The 21,071-nt window shown below is 40.4% G+C and overlaps 2 protein-coding genes and 1 long non-coding RNA gene across 4 annotated transcripts in view; 2 read left to right on the top strand and 1 right to left on the bottom strand.

Annotated features, from left to right (window-relative positions):
- Nucleotides 1–1,567: 1,567 nt before the first annotated feature.
- On the top strand, nt 1,568–8,288 carry LOC123963101 (23 kDa integral membrane protein-like). 2 transcript variants are annotated; one of them, XM_046039627.1, is made up of 8 exons: nt 1,568–1,762; nt 1,849–1,974; nt 3,258–3,332; nt 4,291–4,386; nt 4,562–4,675; nt 4,756–4,803; nt 5,039–5,122; nt 7,746–8,288. In XM_046039627.1, the coding sequence occupies exons 2-8, from the start codon at nt 1,912–1,914 to the stop codon at nt 7,884–7,886; spliced, it is 621 nt and encodes a 206-aa protein (XP_045895583.1). In that variant the 5' UTR covers nt 1,568–1,762; nt 1,849–1,911; the 3' UTR covers nt 7,887–8,288. The 2 variants fall into 2 exon arrangements, with proteins under 2 accessions (XP_045895583.1, XP_045895584.1); XM_046039628.1 differs by lacking the exon at nt 5,039–5,122.
- LOC123963102 lies at nt 7,344–9,996 on the bottom strand. The gene is made up of 3 exons (XR_006823125.1): nt 9,776–9,996; nt 9,013–9,124; nt 7,344–8,903 (listed from the first exon to the last, which is right to left on the bottom strand). It is a non-coding gene; the product is annotated as an uncharacterized LOC123963102 (long non-coding RNA).
- Nucleotides 9,997–10,150: 154 nt separating this feature from the next.
- LOC123963100 (tetraspanin-8-like) overlaps nt 10,151–21,071 on the top strand; it is an 18,933-nt gene continuing 8,012 nt past the window's right edge. The window contains exons 1-4 of the mRNA XM_046039625.1: nt 10,151–10,331; nt 11,873–11,938; nt 12,034–12,150; nt 12,803–12,877. Of these exons, the coding sequence (XP_045895581.1) occupies nt 10,269–10,331; nt 11,873–11,938; nt 12,034–12,150; nt 12,803–12,877 (321 nt within the window). The 5' untranslated portion in view covers nt 10,151–10,268. The remainder of the gene's footprint in view (nt 10,332–11,872; nt 11,939–12,033; nt 12,151–12,802; nt 12,878–21,071) is intronic.

Raw genomic sequence — 21,071 nt, 5'->3', positions numbered from 1 at the left:
TTTGACATCCATTTTTTAACTTCACAAAGGCAGTTGTTAAGTGAACTCAGCATTCCAGGGTCTGTGGATCTGACGGGCAAGTATATTTGTGTGTCATCAGCATAAATATGAAAAGAAATGCCATGTTTATGGATAATATGTCCAAGGGGAAGCAGATACAAGGAAAACAAAATGGGTCCTAAGACCGACCCCTGAGGCACACCAAATTTAACTGGACAGAATGAGGAGACATAGTTGTTTACAGACACGCAAAACTTCCTATTTGACAGGTAGGATGAAAACCATTCTAGGGCAGTACCAGAGATCCCCACCCAGTGCCTCAGTCTGTCTAACATGATGTTGTGATCAATGGTGTCAAAAGCAGCGCTAAGGTCCAGGAGTACCAGGACTGAGCACATGCCTTCATCAGCAGACATTAAAAGGTCATTGGTGACTTTAAGCAGGGCAGTCTCAGTGCTGTGGTACTTCCTAAAACCAGACTGAATCTTTTCAAATATTTTGTTATTTTCCAGTACAGTGAGCAGCTGTTTGGACACAATTCTTTCTAGAATCTTTGCAGTAAAAGGCAGTTTTGAAATTGGTCTAAAATTGTATACTCATATATAAACACGCATGTACATTCGCTCATACTCATACCATCATATATATAACAAATCTCATGTGCAGACTCAAACAACACCTCACAGATATATGAGTTCATGTTTAAAAAGGCTCAGTCATTTCCTAAAACAGCTGCTTGCTGTAGTTTCTATCAGACAGGAGGAAGTAGTGCATATGTTGGGGATTATTTTCAGCGGCTGATGAATCCACGTGTGCTCTAGTCGGCTCTACTGAGTATTTGGGGCAGCAGGACGGACAAACATTATATAGTATGGATTATGGACTGCATCTCTAGTTCATTTGCAAATAATTATCCATGACTGGCAAAGAAAAGTGCAGCCATGTATTCCAACAAATATATTATCCTCACAATGTATAAATATTTTCTCAGTCTTAAAAGGAAAGTCTTTCCATCTCGTGCATCTCTTCGATGATTTACAGCCAGTTCTCCTCGGTAGGTGGATCTGCCTATGCCTATTGCAAGCTTTATTTGCTGCTGCAGTAAATATTTTATGGGGTTTTCTGTAATTTCTTATTCATTTTGTCAAATACAGTGACACTTATGTCAATGGGATCTGCAACCCAAGAATCTGTTGTGCGATTCACCAGATTTTTCCCCAAAATATTTGTACCTTTGCACAGGTCTAAAAAAAAAACAACATTCCAACAGAATTCACACAAATAAGAAGAACAAGAAGTAGAAATGATAATAATAATAAATTAGATTTATATAGCGCTTTTTAAATGATCTTTATTGGGGGAAAGATTAACCTGCGATGGACTGGCGACCTGTCCAGGGTGTACCCGGCCTTTCGCCTGAGGTCAGCTGGGATTGGCTCCAGCCCCTCGCGACCCTGTACGCAGGATAAGCAGTTGATGATGGATGGATGGATGGATGGGGGAAAGATAAAAGTAATTAGTTAAAAAGAAAAGGAGGGGAGAGAGGGAAAGGATGCTAACTGGGGAATGCAGTCTTGAAAAGGTAAAGGTTCATTGTTGACTGGTTATTTTGTCATTAAATTATTTCCACATCTGTCTTTGATATAGATTGTGGTAGTTTTCCTCCTGTCCTCTTATGTTTTAGATCTGTGGTGGACTCATCATCATCATCTCCTTGGCTCTGCTGTCTCCGTCGCTGGACGACTTGCATGGAGGAGAAGACGTAAGACGGAAACACCAGCTATCACTGGAGACACACCCAAAATCATTGCACATCACTAACCAGCCAACCAACTCTCCAAAATACAGGTTGAAGTTCAGAGAACCAGTCACTACACTACAGTTGTCCTCTACATCGCTGGCTCTGTTATCATGGCGATCGCCGTCTTGGGAGCCTATGGAGCCTTTAAGAAGAACCGGGTAACTCTGACTGTGGTGAGCAGAAACCTCAGAAACTAAATGACTAAGTGACCGCTAACAGTCCAGGTCACGTGCGGTGCACAGGAGGACATGAACCCCTGAGATACTTAAATGGTCAGTGTAGTTTATTTCTAACAAAGAAAGCACCGAATTTATCATCAGAAAGCAACAAACGACACGGTGGGAATTGACAAGCCGCTACCTGTCAATCAGGATCGCGGTGACTCGTATCTGCTGCACTGTGTATATTTAGTGAGCCGTGAACTTGTTGTTGCGACTTCACTGCCTTATTTTCCCGAATTATTACGCCAATATGCAGCCTTGCTGCGCTATATGAAAGGTACGGAGCCGGAAAGGGGGGTCTGATTTGATCGGCCTCTGAGCCGGGAACGTTGGTAGTAACAGAGACGGTACGATGTTTGTATAACAAAAGTCCTTTTCCCCAGGTTCTGTCTTTATGTGTTGTCGTGGAAAATTGTGGTATTCCTGGTGAGGGATTGAGCAAATCATTGAGTTACAACAAACCATTGTCTTTTGAAGAATTGATTATTAAAAGAGAATAAACAGAGAAGTATTAAAACTAATATGCAGATGGACCAGAGGTTCTGTCTCCTAGGACAGTCACTAACGTCTGGCCCAGAGCAAAGGGCTGCATGATCATTTACAAAGTCTGGGTTTCTATGTTTTGGGGAACAAAGATCGCTGTCACAGCTAGTAAGAAAAACAATAAAACAACTTCACCTCCCTGACCCTGATGTGGACAGACTACAATAATGAGTATAATAACAAAAAGAACAGGTTAAAGATTAAAAACAATATATAAGACATAATAATAATAATATAAAATAGTTCTATTAGTACTTGCATAACAAATTAGAAGGAGAAGAAAAAACAATTCTCTGCCATCACATGTGTCACTTAGGGACAGACTCTAAAAATCTTACCAATCAGAACGTTCCCTTGTGTAACGGGGGCCTCCAACTGGGCCAAAGTGTGATGGCTTACAATTCTGTCTTCAATTCATAGCCAATCAGACAGACTCACTCGCATCCAAACCCACCAGCAGGAGGAGTGCAGCGTGAAAGGTTTAAAAACTGATGTCGGGACAGATGTCCGGTGTCCTGCAGGCTGAAATTTGTACAAACGTTTGGTTCCAACAAACCTGATAGTGGTTATTGATAACTTTAAACCTAACTTTAAATTTGCCTCCACCCCAAACATTTCATTCAAAACCAAAAAGAGAAAAACTACTTGGATCTTCTTTCTTATGGTGACTTCTGGTTTCATTTTCTCTGCAGTTCCTGGTGTGTACGGTCATTGGAAGTCTGCTGATGCTCCGAGCTGGAGTCTCTGCTGCCAAAGCCCGACCCAAGGTAACAACCCTGACTGTTTCTAAGAGTCTACAGCAAACTCCCTGCCCTGACTCTTAACAAGACTGCAGCTAAAACCTTAGCAAACAGTATGTCAATCTGTTAATATGAATGTATCCCTGAAATGTATGTAGTATTTTATGAATTCTGTAAGTATAAGCTCATAAAGAAGCTCCTGGATGACCTCAACGTGGTAACGCCACATCACCTGCAGATCCAATTTAAAAACTTTGGTGCCAGTTTTTGAAATTTGAAAGACATTTCATTCAGTGATAATATTTTCCCTAATCCTATTTATATGTTTTTAATTCAACTAAACCTTTCAATTTTATTACCCAGTCTGTTGGTGTGTTCTGATGATCGTAGGCCAATGTTCAAAGCAAATAAATGTCTTTAATGTCTAATTACAGCATCAGTTTATCTATTTCATGAATGAATTCTTAAATCACAAAGTAATTTTTAAATTTTAAACCTTTTCCAATATATATTTATGGCTCAAAATGGCTTCCAAATATCTGTCCACTGTAGAGGACGTCATGCAAGGAATGAGTTTCACCTGCAGGTCCATCTGCTTACATGTTAACGCATCAGACAGACGCATTACTTTTACTTCCAATACTTTATGCACATTTTGATGATAATAATTCTTTTACTTCAGCAAGATATTGAATGCTGGACTTTTACTTGTAATGGAGTATTTTTCCACTGTGCTACCTTTACTTACATCCAATACGTCTTTCACCATGGCTTTCTGGTGCTGTTAAAGGGTAATTTTGCTATTTGGGGCCCTATTTTCACAAGTTTGATTTAATTTTTTACCTTTTTTTCTGACATTTTAAAGACAAATTAAGTAACTGAGTTACTAAACAATTGACTGACTGTTTTACTGGATAAACTCCTCCTTATTATCATCAGTTGCAGCCCCAGTGTCTTTCATTTAATTTGCGATGTGTGTTTGTAGTTGGCGAGTGTGATGGAGGAAAGGTGGCGTTCGTTTCTTCCACTGGATCAGGCTTCAGACGACATCAAGAATCAGGCTGAAGCTCTGCAGAAATCAGTAAGATGCTCGCACACTCACAGACACAGTGTGTGTTTTCACATTAAAATAATATTTTGGTAAATAATTTGCTTTCTCTTTAAGAGTCATATGAGAGGTTGGATAGAAATCTCTGTGTGTTGTAATGAACACTGCGGCCTGTAGGGGGCACTAGCTCTTCTTCTCTTGTGTTTAGCTGCACTGCTGTGGCCTGTTCAGTCATGAGGACTGGAACGGGAACATCCCCGGCTCCTGTCTGTGCAACCGGGAGGAGGAGCTGCAGGGAAAGTGTCACTCCATCAGATACGGAGTCTGTATTATTAAAACACATTTTTGTAAGTCTACATGAACAAAACCAGACCACTGAGTTTCTTTGTGTTTCTGTTCCAGAACTTTGTGTTCAACCTTTTCTGGGAGAAGAAGTCTGTCTTCAGACAGGTCAGTGGACAAAAGATGATTATTAACAGTCTCATCATGCTCTTATGCCTGTGAAGCAGTAAGAGCATGGTGGAGGTTGCTTTTAACCTCAAACAGGAACTTTTTGGAGATCAGAAGGACAGGACTTCTTATTCTCACCATATAGACTTACTAGATACCACAAAGTGTAAATAAAAACATGTGTTTTTCTGTAACGTGGGTGAACTGTGGCTCCTTTCTCTCCTCCCATCACCAGAACTGCTTCCCTCTCCTCCTGTCCTCTGTTACAAGAAGTGCTAACATCATACTGGGCGTCTTCTTCACTCTGTTCGCCCTGGCGGTGGGTTGAATGTTTTGGGATTTTTAGACCCACCACTAATATTAAACAAAATAACTTTTCTCTCAGCCATGACAGAGAATAACTAAAAGTAAATATATATGTTTTATTGGATGCTGTGAGTCAGATGAGAAGATGGATATCTGTTTGTTCTCTGCACATCTTAAGCAGACATGGGTCCAGGATGTGTTTAGCCTAGCTTAGCACAAAGATCGCAAGCAGCAAGAAACTGCTTGGCTAGCTGGGCGCAATGACTGTAAATGATTTACATGTTGTATCAAAGAGTAAGATGGCGTTTGTTGACTAGAACTGGTGGTTAAGACACTGAAGCTAACTAGTTAGGGCTTAATTTCTTCTTCGTACAATTTGTTTGCGTTATGCGTGGTGCACACTAGAGGATTTTCACATGTAAAATGATTTTTAAAAAACGTGAGATACCAAAGACATAACGACATTTTTAAGATTTTAATCTTAAGAACACCAGATGATTCAGTTCAGGCGCAGGACCCCACACTCGGCGTTTATACCAAACGGTTTCAGAGTGGCGGTCCCAGGGATCAAACATGACTTAGGACAGAAACAAACATGGAGGCAGACTGTCGTCGTCAGCTGGTTGCAAAAACAAAAAAAGAGAATCAAACTGTGGATGAACTCGAGGCTGAGAAAAAGAAATCACCACGTGGGTTTATACATTTTATAGCACGAGCAGATACACAACACGCTGGTGACGCTTCCCTGTCAGCTCGCCCTCATTGGATGTTACAGGTTTCTGATTCACACCCATAGCGTGAGGAGTTTAGAGACATCAAAAAACTTCAATTAATAGCAGAGTCCCAGATAGCCGCCTACCTCCTTTCCTGGCCTGCTGTGGGACAAGAGAAGAAAAGAAAAAAAAGTGCCGACTCCCGTTACCTTTGAAGCGCTCGTTAAATCTAAATGTGTCCGTTCCGTGAATATTTATCTTCCTTTAGTCTGTCAAAAGAATCAGCTTTTCAGAAAAATTAATCCAAGTTGTGAATCCTGTCACGTGAAGCCCGTCGCTCTCTGTCTGCTAACTTCTCTCATCCTGCACCCTGTTGTTTTTTTCCTTACGTTGCTGCCTACAAATTAAAAGCGCATAAGCCGTCTCTCGGAGCTAGATCAAACGAATTAGTGTATTTGTTATTATTTTATATATTTTTAATACAAGTAATATTCATACTCTTTGAAATAAATAAACTGTTTTCACAGTAGCCCATTTCAGTTTTGAGCAAAAGGAATTAAAGACCCAAATATAGGCAGGGTCAATTCAGTGATTTTAGCAAATAAAAGCCCGGGCTATTAATCAATGTTTTACGGTAATCTTATCAATAGCACCCTTACTACGATTCAAAATCAGGGAGCCGGTGATCCAGTTGGCGACTTTAAGATTATATCGCTCACACAACAGGATCTTTTGGGCCAATAATCTGTCGGAAGGGGTGAGTCAAACCCAAACTTGGCCCATTTATCCTCTGGTATGCGGCCGGCATTAGAGGCAACGATCCAGTAGTTGTTGTGGTGTCGAATGACGTCTAATTCCAAAAAAAAAAGAAAACCACATCTTTTATCTACATGTGGTGTCCTGATAGCCGAGAAGCTTCAACCACAATATCTATTTGTCACACCGTTCAACAAACAGGATACGCCCATGGCCGTAACCAGCTATGAGGTCACAGAGGCCCGGAGTCTTTACAAATAGGCTAGATCTTATCAAGAAAAAAAATTCTAATAAAAAACATGTGTGAAATAAGGTGAAGCGAGACACAGTGTGCATTTACACACAAGGTACAGCAACATAACGTCATATCTAAATCTCCTGACACGCCCCAGGATCAGTCAGGGTCTAATGTTAATTCATGTTCTTCTCCACATTCAAAAGGTCTCTCACACAGTCCAGGTTCATCCAGTGAAACTGTTCTGAGTAAAGCAGCCGTCCTCCTGATCAATCCTGAGCTCCGTCAGAGCGTCTGAACGTGGATTATAGAAGTTGAATTCTGTTTCCTCTGTCACGTTTACTATGTCCCACGATATTTGCTGTGACATAACCGTGCCATGAAAACCTTTTCACATCAAGGAACCCTTAACGGACACAAATTAAAATAGGATATTGGGTTTTTAGATGTTTTATTACTGAAAATATATGAAACCCATGACCAAATAGTCATACATTCTGTCATTGTGTTACTAATTAATGGAATTATAGTGAAAAGACCCATGGGGATCCCCACTTTGAGAACCAGTGGTTTAAATGACTGACAGCGGCCTCTCTGATCATTAAAGAAAACACTAATCCTTTTTTGTATGCATTTTGGTATGAATTGCTATAAATAAGCTCTATTAAAAGAAACAAAAGGTCTGGACTCATTTCTAAACCCTGGCTGCAGCCCTGGACACAACATGTAAATCAGACAGACTTGGACTTGTTTTCCCTTTTTAACAAAGCTACACCAGCAGTTTCCCTGTGCTTTCAGTCTTTAGGCTGAACACACCCAAGACTTTACTTTGTACTGGAGATTAAACTAATCTGACTCTGGGGAAAGAGGATTAGCAAGCATGCTCGCAAGTGAAAGTGTCAAAATTAACTCTTAAGTGTGTTTCCCTGCAGCTGCTGGGCTCGGTGCCGTCTTCACTGATGATCTACCAGATGTACAACACCTCCGACAGGCCGAACATGCCGCTGTTTGTACCAGTGATGTTCATCGACCAGCCGCCTGCCTACCAGCAGCTGGACAACCTGGCAGAGTAGGCGGCTTCAGAACTTAAACCATGATGCGAAACAGCTTCAAGATATTCCTCTGCTTTTCTTTTACCTTAGCCAAGATGGTGCGAGGAGGACTGGACTGTTTGTTGAGGGTCCAAATACTGATGATAATCAGAAATAATAACTAATTAAAATAGCTTTTATATATATATATATATATATATATATAAAGGGCATGAGGTTCAGGCTGCTCCAGAAGCTTCTAGCTCTCTCGGTGTCTGAACTACTGGGATCCCACATGAACAGAATTTAAGTCTGATGAAAGTTGTTTGTTTGTTTGTATGTTGCTTATTTAGCCATGAATGTTTAATGTTAATAGAGAAAAACGTAGGAGTTTTAAAAGGAGTGCAAATGTAAACATGTCAGGAAAATAAAGAGTCGATTTGCTTCTTAAGAGTGAAAAGTCCTGCTCACACGCTCACCTGACTAATCGTTGCATGAAGTTGGCATGAACGTCCTTTCACACCTCATCGCAACCTGTCTGCACATGTAACACCACAAAGACCATGTGAGTCACTTCCTGCAACTGTACTGGACGAAAGCCAAGACATTGCAAGACACCGATCAAACAAAAACACATCAGCAGTTCAGCTTTCACCCTCAGCAGTTACAAAACAAGTTATTGTGTTTCTCAAGAATAAGCTTCTTTTTTTTTCTCAGCTACACACTGGTCTCCTGGAGCTTGCTTCAGTCACATTCCTCTGCAGTGAGTTACTACACCTCCCCTCCCCTTACAGAAACACAACTGCTTTCCAGAAACGTGCCAGGGGCTGGAGTTTATGGGTTTCCACAGTAGTATTTTGAACCACATTTTTCCTTCCTGACATCAGCTGGGATTGGCTCCAGCCCCCTGCGACCCTGTACGCAGGATAAGTGTTTGGCGATGGATGGATTTTTCCTTCAAACCAGGTTCAATAGGTTCACGTCCCATTATTTCTTTTTCTCCACCAGCTCACTGTTGTTCATGATCTTTCTCTCTGTGCTCGTATCTCTTCATCCTTTCTTAACAGGAAAAGTAGTTTAAAAGAAAACTTATTATCAAGCAGCCGTTAAACCTGTTTGTCATGTATTAGGTCATCAGATGCATGTGCAAACAAAGAAGATCACTCACTCCAAAGCACAGTCTAACAGTCTGACAGGGCATGTAGACAGGAAGGATTACTGAACCGTGCTACCGAGCACAGGCCCAGGGGCCTCTCAAGGGCCCCCTGAAAGTCAAACGACTACAAAGAGACACAAAATTACTACAAGAAGAGACAGAAAGACATCTTAGAGATGCACAATTACTACAAAGATACAAAACACGACCACACATAGACACAAAACAACTACAAAAGATACAAAACACGACCACACAGAGACACAAAACAACTACAAAGATACAAAACACGACCACACAGAGACACGAAACATCTACAAAGATACAAAACACGACCACACAGAGACACAAAACAACTACAAAAGATACAAAACACGACCACACAGAGACACAAAACAACTACAAAGATACAAAACACGACCACACAGAGACACGAAACAACTACAAAAGATACAAAACACGACCACACAGAGACACGAAACATCTACAAAAGATACAAAACACGACCACACAGAGACACAAAACATCTACAAAGATACAAAACACGACCACACAGAGACACGAAACAACTACAAAAGATACAAAACACGACCACACAGAGACACGAAACATCTACAAAGATACAAAACACGACCACACAGAGACACGAAACATCTACAAAGATACAAAACACGACCACACAGAGACACGAAACATCTACAAAGATACAAAACACGACCACACAGAGACACAAAACAACTACAAAGAGACACAGAAATACTGCAGGGACCAGTACCAAAAAATCATGCTTTAGAAGATGTACGTCCTTTTCTGCTCTGTGGTGTTATGAGGAGTTTTCAGGAAGTTAAAGTCAGTAAATTCCGGGATTTCAGGCCATGGGATTTTTGTCAGGATTTAACTCCGCCCATCCCTCCAATCCCAAACAGGCTCTCCAATTACACCCACACACCATCAGTTGAATAGGATTTTTCCATTCGTCTTCCCGGAATGAAGCCTTTCTCCCTCTCCTCCCCTCCCCTTTTCCTTCTCCTTCTCCCTTTCTCTCCCCCTTTCTACCTGTTACAACAGGCACCGGAAGTCTCAGCAGACATCCCATCGGCGCCTCCTCCTCGTTATTTACTGGAAACCCCGCCCGCCGGGCTCCCTCTGGCAGCTAAAAGCAGCATCCTCCGGCTGCCTCCTCACTTTCCTTCGCTGCAGTCGGAGCTTCGCGGGTGTAAAAAAACTAACACGTTACTGAACTTTTCGGTGTATTTCCGTCTGTAAACATGGGTCACCAGATCAACCCGTGCCTCAAACGCACCTTCACCGTCTTTAACATCTTATTCGCGGTAAGTTCGTTAAAAAATGGCCGCTTTTTATCTTCTGCTGGGGAATAAAAAGTGCGTAGTGGAGCTCGGAGTCAGTCGGGCCCGCACGGGCCTGACGGGTTTACGACGCCGTTTTTAGACTTTTATCAGCGATTTATATGGTTTTTATACTTAAATTAGTCAATAATCAGCTGATGTACTGAGCAGTAAGGTTTTTAATGAGGAAAAACAGCAGTGTTTGCATGTTTATTTATATTTATCCTCGTTGCAGACTTCAACTGAGGCTTAGAAAAGTCAAACAAACCGATTTTAAAGTTCAAAATGTTTCTTTTAAATAAATATAATCTTTTTCATAGTTTGTAGTATGTATGTATGTATGTATGTATGTGTACGCAGTGATATGAGTTCATATGTGTGAATGTCAAAAGTGCGGTCATCGACTGTCTCAGGATTGTTTTGGAGACTTTGAAACACAAAAAAAAGAGTAATTCCTTTTTATTTTATTTTAAGCATTGTTGGTAAATAAGTTAGGGCTGTAGTTTCAACATTTTCATTTATCAATCAATTTGTCTAGTTTGTCTAAAGTTAGTGAAAGCTGCCAGTTGTAAATTCCAAAGTGATGTTTTCAGATGTCTTTGTTCAACAATGCAAAGTTAATTAATTCACTATAATGTAAGACAAAGAGTCCTAAAAGAAGCTGGAACTATCAAATGTTTGTTATTAATACTGAAAACGTGATCACAATGCTTGCTTTTGTTCTTACTTTTGTTTGAGTTTTGTTTTTTGTTCTCTGCTGGTTTCAGTCTGAAGGCAAAATAACTTTTTAATTTGACAGTAAAGCTTATTTAATTATTAACAGTACCTAGAGAGGCTTTTCTGTTGGTCACATTCCAAACAGTTTCCTTGTTTTGCAAAGTGCAAGTTAGAGCCTTGGCAATACTGGATTTGTGACGCAGATATTGCTCATTGAACAAACAATTTATCAACCAGCAGACTGATCATCATGTCAAACTATGCAATGGTGACACTTGCCATTAAATTACCTAAAACTCATATTTAGCATATCCAAAATTCAGCTTCTTGAGCAAACACTCAAAGTCCCAGCATGCAAAGCTCTAAAACCTAGAAAAGAGAAGTAGAACAAGATTAAACTGCAGAGATAAAACAACCTGCAGTGATCTGTGGCGGGCGACCTCCACTAAAAGTTTCAAATGAAATTTATTTATGAAGCGCATTTAAAAACAACCAGAGTTGACCAAAGTGCTGCATAATAAAATAACGTAAACAATAAGTTGATAAATAAATAAAGTAACCTTTTTTTAAATAATTGATACGTCATCTTTCATCAAAAGCACCAAATATAAGTTTGCAGCTTCAACGATGTCACGATTTTTAAAGTTAATCAGTTTTACAAGTTTGAACAAAAGTGGAACATTGGCGGGGGGGCGGGGCTTGTGCAGCCATCAGATTTATCTTGTGATGGACTTAAAGTGGCACTTCCTGTGTGCTTTAATTGTTGTGGTGTTTTTGGTTCTGATCAAACTCTTGTTTTTTGGTTTCAGCTTGTTGGCGCAGTCATCATCACGATCACGCTGCTGGCTCAAGTCTTCACCAACGTCAATGGAGACGTAAGAACAAACACCGTTTTGAACGTGTAATTAATGAACAAAAATTACACCGCTCCTCGCCATATTAACCTGTCAATCGCCTCTTCTTCCTCCAGCTGGAGGGTCGGGACACCGGCCTCCTCGTCCTGTACATTGTGGGCTCCGTTACGATGGTCATCGCCATCCTGGGAGCCTATGGAGCCTGCAAGGAGAGCAAAGTGTCCCTGATCGTGGTGAGTATGACGATCAACTGACGCACAAGCTGTACAGGATGATGAAACCTCAGAATAAAAGAGGGCACTGCACAAACTTGTTGTTAACAATCGTTTCATCATACAAAAAAACATCCTGGCCTCATGTTCCTAAAGCAGACTCTGCTTTTGATTGAGGTGATTTTGAAAAAAAGAAATTTCCAGATTTAGGTCATTTGTGACTCTGAGGGGAAAACCAAACCAAACCAAACCAAGCTGCTGCTGCTGCTGCTGCTAACACACACCTGAGGAGGACAATGAGAACAGAGACTGTGTTTACACTGTCATTTCCTGTTGTTGTGAGTTTGGTTTAAACAGAGCGCTGCAGGTTTGTTCCTGTCCAAAACTTTATTTCGCCTCTGTGACTTTAAAAAAAAAACGGGGTCTCAGTTGGAGCGTTTAATCAGCCAAAGACTCTTTTATTCAATTTGTCTTGTTGACTGATTCCCTTTATTTGATGCGTATGTTTGCTTGATTTTCTTGAGTATCTAGTCAGCTGACGTTTGACCTGGGGAAACGCTGTATTAGCACATGTGTCTCCTGAAATAAGCAGCTTTTATGAAACCCTGTGATGCAATCTGTGGATTTTTGGGTATGATTGTGTAATAACTTCTTTTCCCGTCTACCTCTGCAGTTCCTGGTGTGTATGGTCATTGGAAGTCTGCTGATGCTCCGAGCTGGGATCCCCGCCGCCGTCGCTCGCCCCAAGGTAACAACCCTGCATGACGCTCGACAGCTGGTTCTACTGCAAATAAAAGATTCACCTGATTTAATTGTGAACAGGTTGTTCAGCTCGCTGTTCTGTCTTTTTTGAGCTGAACTATAATCTCAACACTTGGCTAACGTATAGTAAATGTAAAATAAATATCTGAGTTTTAATTTTTTTTAACACTCATACACACTTTTACTGTTTTATTTACTATATATATAATATATCTCTCCAACGAAGGTTAAAATCAAGGGCAACTGGACTTGGTTGAAGATACTGGAAGACGTTTCGTCCCTCATCCAAAGGACTTCTTCAGTTCTGACTGACTGGCAGGGAAACTCAGCTATTTAACCTCAGTGGGGTCGTTGGCCCGGGTCATCGAGTAGACTGCAGAGTCCAGCCAACTCCTCAGGTCAAGACTCTGCAGTCTACTTACATCTGAAGGACAGAGGACACTCGTTTGAGGACCACCAGGTGCACATTTTAGACAGAGAAGATGGATGGTTTGAAAGAGGTGTCAAGGAAGCATCTACACCAGGGTCGAGAAGCCGTCATTGAACAGAGGAGGGGGTCTACGCCACCACTTATCCCCCACTTACAATGCTGTCCTTTCATCACTTCCCAGGAAACTCAACAAACGTAACCTATTGGCCTCAACGATGGTCGTTCAGTCTTGGCCACCGGTAGTCCTAACGACTGTAACGACTGTCGTCACAGCAACAAGGAACACTAACGAACCAGCGGTATCGATGACCCGGGCCAACGACCCCACTGAGGTTAAATAGCTGAGTTTCCCTGCCAGTCAGTCAGAACTGAAGAAATCCTTTGGATGAGGGACGAAACGTCTTCCAGTAGCTTCAATCAAGTCCAGTTGCCCTTGATTTTAACCTTCGTTGGATAACAATGACCTGGATGACTGAGAATCTTCATAGACAAAATCTGCATAATATAAATAAGTCATATTTAAAATGTCAGCATGTTGGACATTGGACACAATTAGTTTTACTACACTTCCTTGATTTTTTTTGTTCTTAAAAGCCTCTCAGCTGAGATTCAAATAGTATTTTTTATATATGGTGGATCATTTACTGTGCTCTTTTCTTTCAGACAAAGTTGGAGCTCTTGAGAACTGGCTCCTTGTCAAACCTTAAACCCTAGTGTTGTTAAGCGCAATTCATACTTGTGCGTCGCCATGCATTTATACTGTGTAACTACCAGTTTAGTCATCTGCTAACTTGAATGGGTGTAAAATCATACACGTGTGTCTGTTATAGACTTTTCAAATGTTATTGACTGAATGAATCACAGCCTGATAGTGAAACGAGTCATTTCGCTCAGGTTGTGACGCTCAAATATATTGATCAACTGCGTGAAAGCTGCTGGTTTGGCCGCTAGTAAAATTTACTTGGGAGCACTTCCTGTCGGCTCAGAGGCATTGCGAGGCTACCCAGCCGACCAATCACAGTTCTTAATTTCTGCGTCGCCCCGACACGTAATAACATTTACCGTCGATTTGAAGCAGAAGTATAAATCTCGTTTTTCTTCTTGTGTGTGCTGTCCACACTGTCTTGTCCAGATGATACCTGTCAAATTCCAAATATAGATGTGCATGTACGTTTTTAATGTGAATGCGATCTTTCTAAAGTAGAAAGGTTTCAAAAAAAATCTATCCAGTCGTGCTTCCCAAGCTCTTTCAACCGAGCACAGCAGCAGCAGTTGTTCCCATGATCATGGTAATCTGGGCAGCCTGCAATGTTTCTCCAATGGCCGGTTCTGTGATCTTCAATAGTCTGGTGAATCAAATGACTTTGCGGCTAAAACTTGGATGCATGTAGATTAGATTGCTCGAATTAAGGAAATACTTTATTGATAGTAAGGGGGGAAATTAATTTTACAGCAGTATACGATAGTCTAAAGGTATACAGTAGGTAGGATACAGATAAATAATTATCTAAAGTAATAAAAACAAGCTATAAGCTACATATAATACCCAGGCAATGCATATAATTTAAGCAAACAGCATATAACTGATTTTACCTATAGAATGCTTCTTGAAACTGGAAAATGTACCACAAGAAATTGTTTTGTGCACTGATCCCACGTGATGTTTATACAACTAATCAAATATTTAATTACAAAATTAGAGGACTTGTAAAAAGACCAGAGGGCAGTGATGAAATACAAAATAATATTCATTATAATATACTGTAAACTGGCAAACAATACTTTGGCATTAGAGACTTTACTGCAAAACACTAATTAATACATAAAAATGCAAACAGATGCACTTAATCCTCAGTGCCTTTTTACTAACAATATGAGGTGCTGAGTATTGAAGTGCAAACAGATCTTTAGTCTTTTAAAACAGTGATTCTCAAACTTCTTCACATCAAGGACCCACAAATTAGACCACGGACCCCAAGTTATTTTTCCTCCATTGTCGCCCATCTGATAGGATTTTTGCTTCTAGATTTTTATATTACAGAAAGCGTATAAAACCAATGACCCAAGTATCACAAATTTCTGCCATTGTGTTACTTATGGATGGAATTATAATAAAAATGCCTGTTTTTTCTGGGGACCCCCTGTTTCCTGTATTTGAATGTTCTGTGCTGTCGATGGCTCGTGGCCTTCTTTAGTCACAGGGTGGCAGCGTTGCCCCTGATTCCCCAGTCAGTACCTGGAGGATAAGAAAACATGAAGGGAGCAGCAACAGTTTTTTGCAATAGGGCCAGTCTGTGGACCAGTGTTGACCACGGCCAACCAGTGGGTCAGATGTCTGAAGGTTCTCAGTCATCCAGGTCATAGTTTGCCTGTGGCAAAGAACCTTGGTGTTTGGTTTGATAGTAATTGAAATTTCGAGCAGCACACCACAAAGCTTGTTCAATCATGTTTTTATCAACTTAGAAATATGGCAAAAATTCGATCTATGTTAACTTTTAAGGACACCGAGACCATTTTACACGCCTTCATCTCATCACGCCTGGATTATTGCAACAGCCTTTTCACCCGTTTAACCCAAAAATCTATTGATCGACTCCAGACTGTCCAGAACTCAGCTGCCAGGCTTTTAACCAGAACAAAGAAATATGACCACATTACTCCTATTTTAGCTTCATTACACTGGCTCCCAGTATGTTTTAGAATTGACTTTAAAATTCTATTGATCACTTTTAAAGCTCTTCATGGCCTCTCGCCTTGTTATATTTCTGACCTTTTAGTCCCATACGCACCAGCACGTACCTTGAGATCCTCGGGCAGAGGTCTGTTGTCTGTTCCAGAGTCTCGACTGAAAACTAAAGGGGACAGAGCGTTTGCTGTCAGGGCCCCGAGGCTCTGGAACAGCCTGCCCGAGGAAATCAGGTCGGCTGAGTCGGTGAACTCTTTTAAGTCCCTTCTTAAAACATACTTTTATAGGAGAGCCTTTCCCCTTCTTATTTGACTTTATTTATCCCTTTTATTTTATTGTATTTTACTAATTTTATATTAAATTTTCATGCTCTTATCTTTTTTGTATTATTCTTTACACTTGTTAAAGCACTTTGTAACTTGTTTTTGAAAAGTGATCTACAAATAAGGATTATTATTATTATTATTATTATTATCTGAAGAAGGTTTTTGAAAGAAAGACTTTGTTTAAGACACTAGAAGACGTTTCGTCCCTCACCCAAGAGTTCTGAATTGACTAGTAGGAAAACTCAGTTATTTAACCTCTGAGGGGTCGTTTGGGCACTGAAAGTGGACCCAGATGAAACAATTGTGTTCTATGATGTGACTTCTTTGTTTACCTGCATCCCCACAATGGAGGCAGTATAAACCTAAGGAAACGGTGTTGAGAATTATTTTAGAACATTACAGCCTAAATTGTTACCATTAATTGCTAGAACGAAGGTGGTCTGCATTGGCATCATTTAAAGTATTATTTTAGAGTGTAAAGTTAAGATCATAACGCTGAAACTCCATAGCTCTGAGTGTGCGGTCCTCTCTGTGTCTAGCTGCCAGTAACAGTAGCACATGTGTGCTCTGGGAGCAGAATGAGACAGCAAGACATCATCAAAAACACCAGCAAAGGAAAATGTAGAAGCAGAATTAGTGAAAATTGTGTTACAAAACATACATCAATACAGAAAGAATGTCCTGTCTATAGCACACAGCACAAGAGACATCAGCATATTCCACAAAGTCAGGTTTTTGGTTAAAATAGCATGATCAGCAGAGAGCATGCCCCGGACACAGAGGGGGGGAGCATTGCAACAAAAAGTTAGACATCAGTCAAGAAACAGTCAGTGATTATTCTTAATTAATATTAATAATCATTATCAATCATTTTATCATTAATCAGTTACTTTAATCAATAAGTAATATTTCTTATATCATCATTTTTAATCATTTTACTAGTATTAATCATTAATCATTCTTAATCATTTTCTTTTTACATAGATATGCTTTGGTTTTTACTTATAAGTAGTGAACTGTAGTCATGAACACAGAAACAGATCCTTGAGTGGGAGGAATGACTGCAGGAACAGACTACAGGTGGTTCGTCTTGTCCAACTGTCATCTACTGTAGATTATGACCATAGGAGAGGCTGCAGGTGTGCAAGATCTACTGACACTGTGACAGTGCATGCTTTGGTCTACTGTTATCTACTGTTGCGATTACATGAGGAACTGCTGATGTGTTAATCTGCTAATATTAAGACTACATGCTTAATTACTGATTAAGGGGGTTTGATTGTCAACTTCCAACCTCTGGTTATTATAGCCAGTATGAGCTTTGAGTGAACTTGCTGAAGGAATTCATGCTTTGCAAAAACACGACAGACAGATGATAAAGCAGAAAGCAGTCAGCATAACATCAAGAATGCTGTAAGAAACCAAGCATTAATGAAAAATACAACTTTACTTATGTTATTCTTATATTAATTGTTTAAAAAATACAATTGTGTGTCAAATTGAGCATGCGTAACCTTTAAAAAACACGGTGAGACTGAAGTTAAAATGTAAGTGATGAACTTCTTATCCAGTAGTATAAAGATGTAGAAAGTCAACAATACAGTAATAAATGACAGCAGGGGAACAGTGTTAATTGGTAAAAACTACACAATAACAGAGGAAAAGAACACACCATAGCTGTACTATTGGCTCACCAGTATCCACTATTGTAGCTAACATCTACATGGAGGAAGTTGAGGACAAAGCCCTCAACTCCTTCAGAGGAACAGCACAGAGGTACTGGTGCGGGTATTTGGATTGGGTCAAAATTAAAACCCAAGAAGTGTAAGCCTTCACAGAACACATCAACTCCGTGGACAGTAACATCGAGTTCATTTTGGCGTTCCTGGACTGTGCTGTACACACTGAAGAGGACATGAGCCTGTAAATTGGGGTTTACAGGAAACCCGCACACACGGACCAATACCTACATTTCAATTCCCACCACCCACTGGAACACAAGCTAGGGGTCATCAGAACCCTGGACCACAGAGCGGACAACATACCATACAATGCTGTCCTTTCATCACTTCCCAGGAAACTGAACAAGCGTTTCCTCTTGGTCTCAGGTGAAGATACCAACGATGTCCGTTCAGACTTGGCCTCGGGTGGTTCTAACGTTGTCATTACCACAGACAGGAGCACTAATGAACTGCCGGTCAGAACTGAAAAAGTCTCTCGGATGAGGGACAAAACGTCTTCTTGTATCTTCAACCAAGTCCAGTTGCCCTTGACTTTAACCTTCTTCGGAGGGGGTCAGATGGCAGTTTTGGGGAGCTGCGTGGTGTTGAGGGCTCACATACTCCCTCAGCGTTAAAAGAGTTTAATTATTTAAGTTGCTAGTTTGGTGTTTTTTGTTAAAATCTTTAAATCTTTTTTTTTGGTTAAGTAGTTCTTAGTGAAGATTTTGTGTTTCTGTATGAGCATAACTTAATTGTCAGTAAATATCTTTGTTTGCACATAATCAGTTTCCTGTTTCTTTTGGCCCAATTTTCTTTCATATTTGTTACTCCTCCCTTCACCTCTGGCCTTTAACCATCTGAGCAAGTAACAGCGGCCGTGAGGTTGCAGTTATGGGGTATCATATCATATAAACATGTTTTTCCTTTCCCCAGCATACACATCGGCACTCATGGAGTCCCACTACAAGATCAGGCAGTCGGCCTGAATCTCACATGTTACCATCAGCCAAAGTAGACACATTTGACTTAAGTTTTCTAAACATTGCAAGATAGTTAATTATACATTTTCACTGTGCTTCAGATGCTAATGAAAATGTTTAGGATCGTACAGCTTTGATTTGACGTATGCTGTTGAGTGCTTTCTGATTTTAAATGGGTCAATCTGTTTGTTTTTGTCTTTTGTTGACAATGTACATTTGGTACATCCACATATATGTTAGTTTCAATCTTGTGTTTTGGCATTTGGGTGATTTGTCACAAAATGAGGCCATTTAAAGCTTTGTAAATACCCCCTTCTGGATGCACAACCAGTATGCCTTATGGCGAGTGGACAAGCTGCCTCTAAGCTGTATGGATGGGCACACAATACCTACGGACAGTTACTTATTAAGATCTTCAAACAATGCTATATACACTCACCTTCCACTTTATTAGGTACACCTTGCTAGTACCTGGTTGGACTTCCTTTTGCCTTCGGCACTGCCTTAATTCTTTGTGGCATACTTTCAACAAAGTGTTGGAAACATTCCTCAGAGACTTTGGTCCACATTTACATGATAGCATCATGCAGTTGCTGCAGATTTGTTAGCTGCACATCTATGATGAGAATCTCCCGTTCCACCACATCCCAAAGGTGTGTTGTGAATTATTTTGGAGCATTATAGCCTAAATTGTTATCATTAATTACTAGAGCAATGGTGGTCTACATTGTCATCATTTAAAGTGTTATTTTATAGTGTAAAGTTTAACTACTGAGTGTTTAACTACTGAGTGTTTAATGAGTGTGTTCAAACTCATATTTTATTCTTATACTCTGTGTGTTTATCATATATTATTCCTATACTCTGTGTATTCATGAACGTGTGCTTTTTAATGTGCCTACATGAGCAGAGAAGCTGCTCAGGCCGCGCAGGCAAAACCTAGCCAACCGTAACCCACTCATTAGAAGCAAGGCACCTGCAGAAAGTCACGTACGCCAGGGCTGAGATCATCGCGAACTGAAGCCAAGAATGAGATCATGACATGTTGTGATTTATGGCGCCTGGTACGGCTAGGTACTGCATGAAACCAATTGTTCATTGAATCACGTTATACATGTATGAAATATGTTATTCCTTATTAATTCTTTTAAAAAATACGATTGTAAGTGTTTAAGTTTTAATGGTGTCAAACTATGCCTGTATAACTTTAAAAAAGACGGTGGGACTGAAGTTGAAACATATTGGTGGATTTCTAATCCAGTAATGTAAAAAATATAAAGAGAGATAAATGGTAACAATAATTACATGTAATAATAGTTAAAAAGTGGAAATTGTAACATTAATGAAAGGGTTAATTTGGTAAAACAGTACAAGAAAAAGGCCATTAGAGGCAGTAGAGGATAGGAAATCCACCAAAGGGGAGGAGTGGTCAGCGAACACCATAGGTGGAGTTAAGGTGTAACGCCCACCTGGAAGGAGGAGATAAGGAGGAGTTAAGATGTAACGCCCACCTAGAAGGAGGAGATAAGGAGGAGTTAAGATGTAACGCCCACCTAGAAGGAGGAGATAAGGAGGAGTTAAGATGTAACGCCCAACTAGAAGGAGGAGATAAGGAGGAGTTAAGATGTAACGCCCACCTGGAAGGAGGAGATAAGGAGGAGTTAAGATGTAACGCCCACCTAGAAGGAGGAGATAAGGAGGAGTTAAGATGTAACGCCCACCTAGAAGGAGGAGATAAGGAGGAGTTAAGATGTAACGCCCACCTAGAAGGAGGAGATAAGGAGGAGTTAAGATGTAACGCCCACCTGAAAGGAGGGACAAGGTGGAGCTTATGGTGAATATAAGGCGATGTTCGCTGACCACCAACTCGGTTCCATCCTGAGGCCTGCAGGGATGTTGCTCGGGTTTATCTGTCCTTTATTGGAATAAACTCTTTTGCACCGACTCTTGACCGTCTCCAGTGAAGTTTTTGACTACGCCGTCTTTTGACTAAAGAAGAAATCTAATAGAGTAATTTTATTGAGTTTATTACGTTGG

The sequence above is a fragment of the Micropterus dolomieu genome, linkage group LG23, assembly GCF_021292245.1.
Source record: "Micropterus dolomieu isolate WLL.071019.BEF.003 ecotype Adirondacks linkage group LG23, ASM2129224v1, whole genome shotgun sequence".
Classification (NCBI taxonomy): Eukaryota; Metazoa; Chordata; class Actinopteri; order Centrarchiformes; family Centrarchidae; genus Micropterus; species Micropterus dolomieu.
The sequence above is the reverse complement of the archived record's forward strand: the minus strand, read 5'-3'. Positions and strand labels throughout refer to the sequence as shown.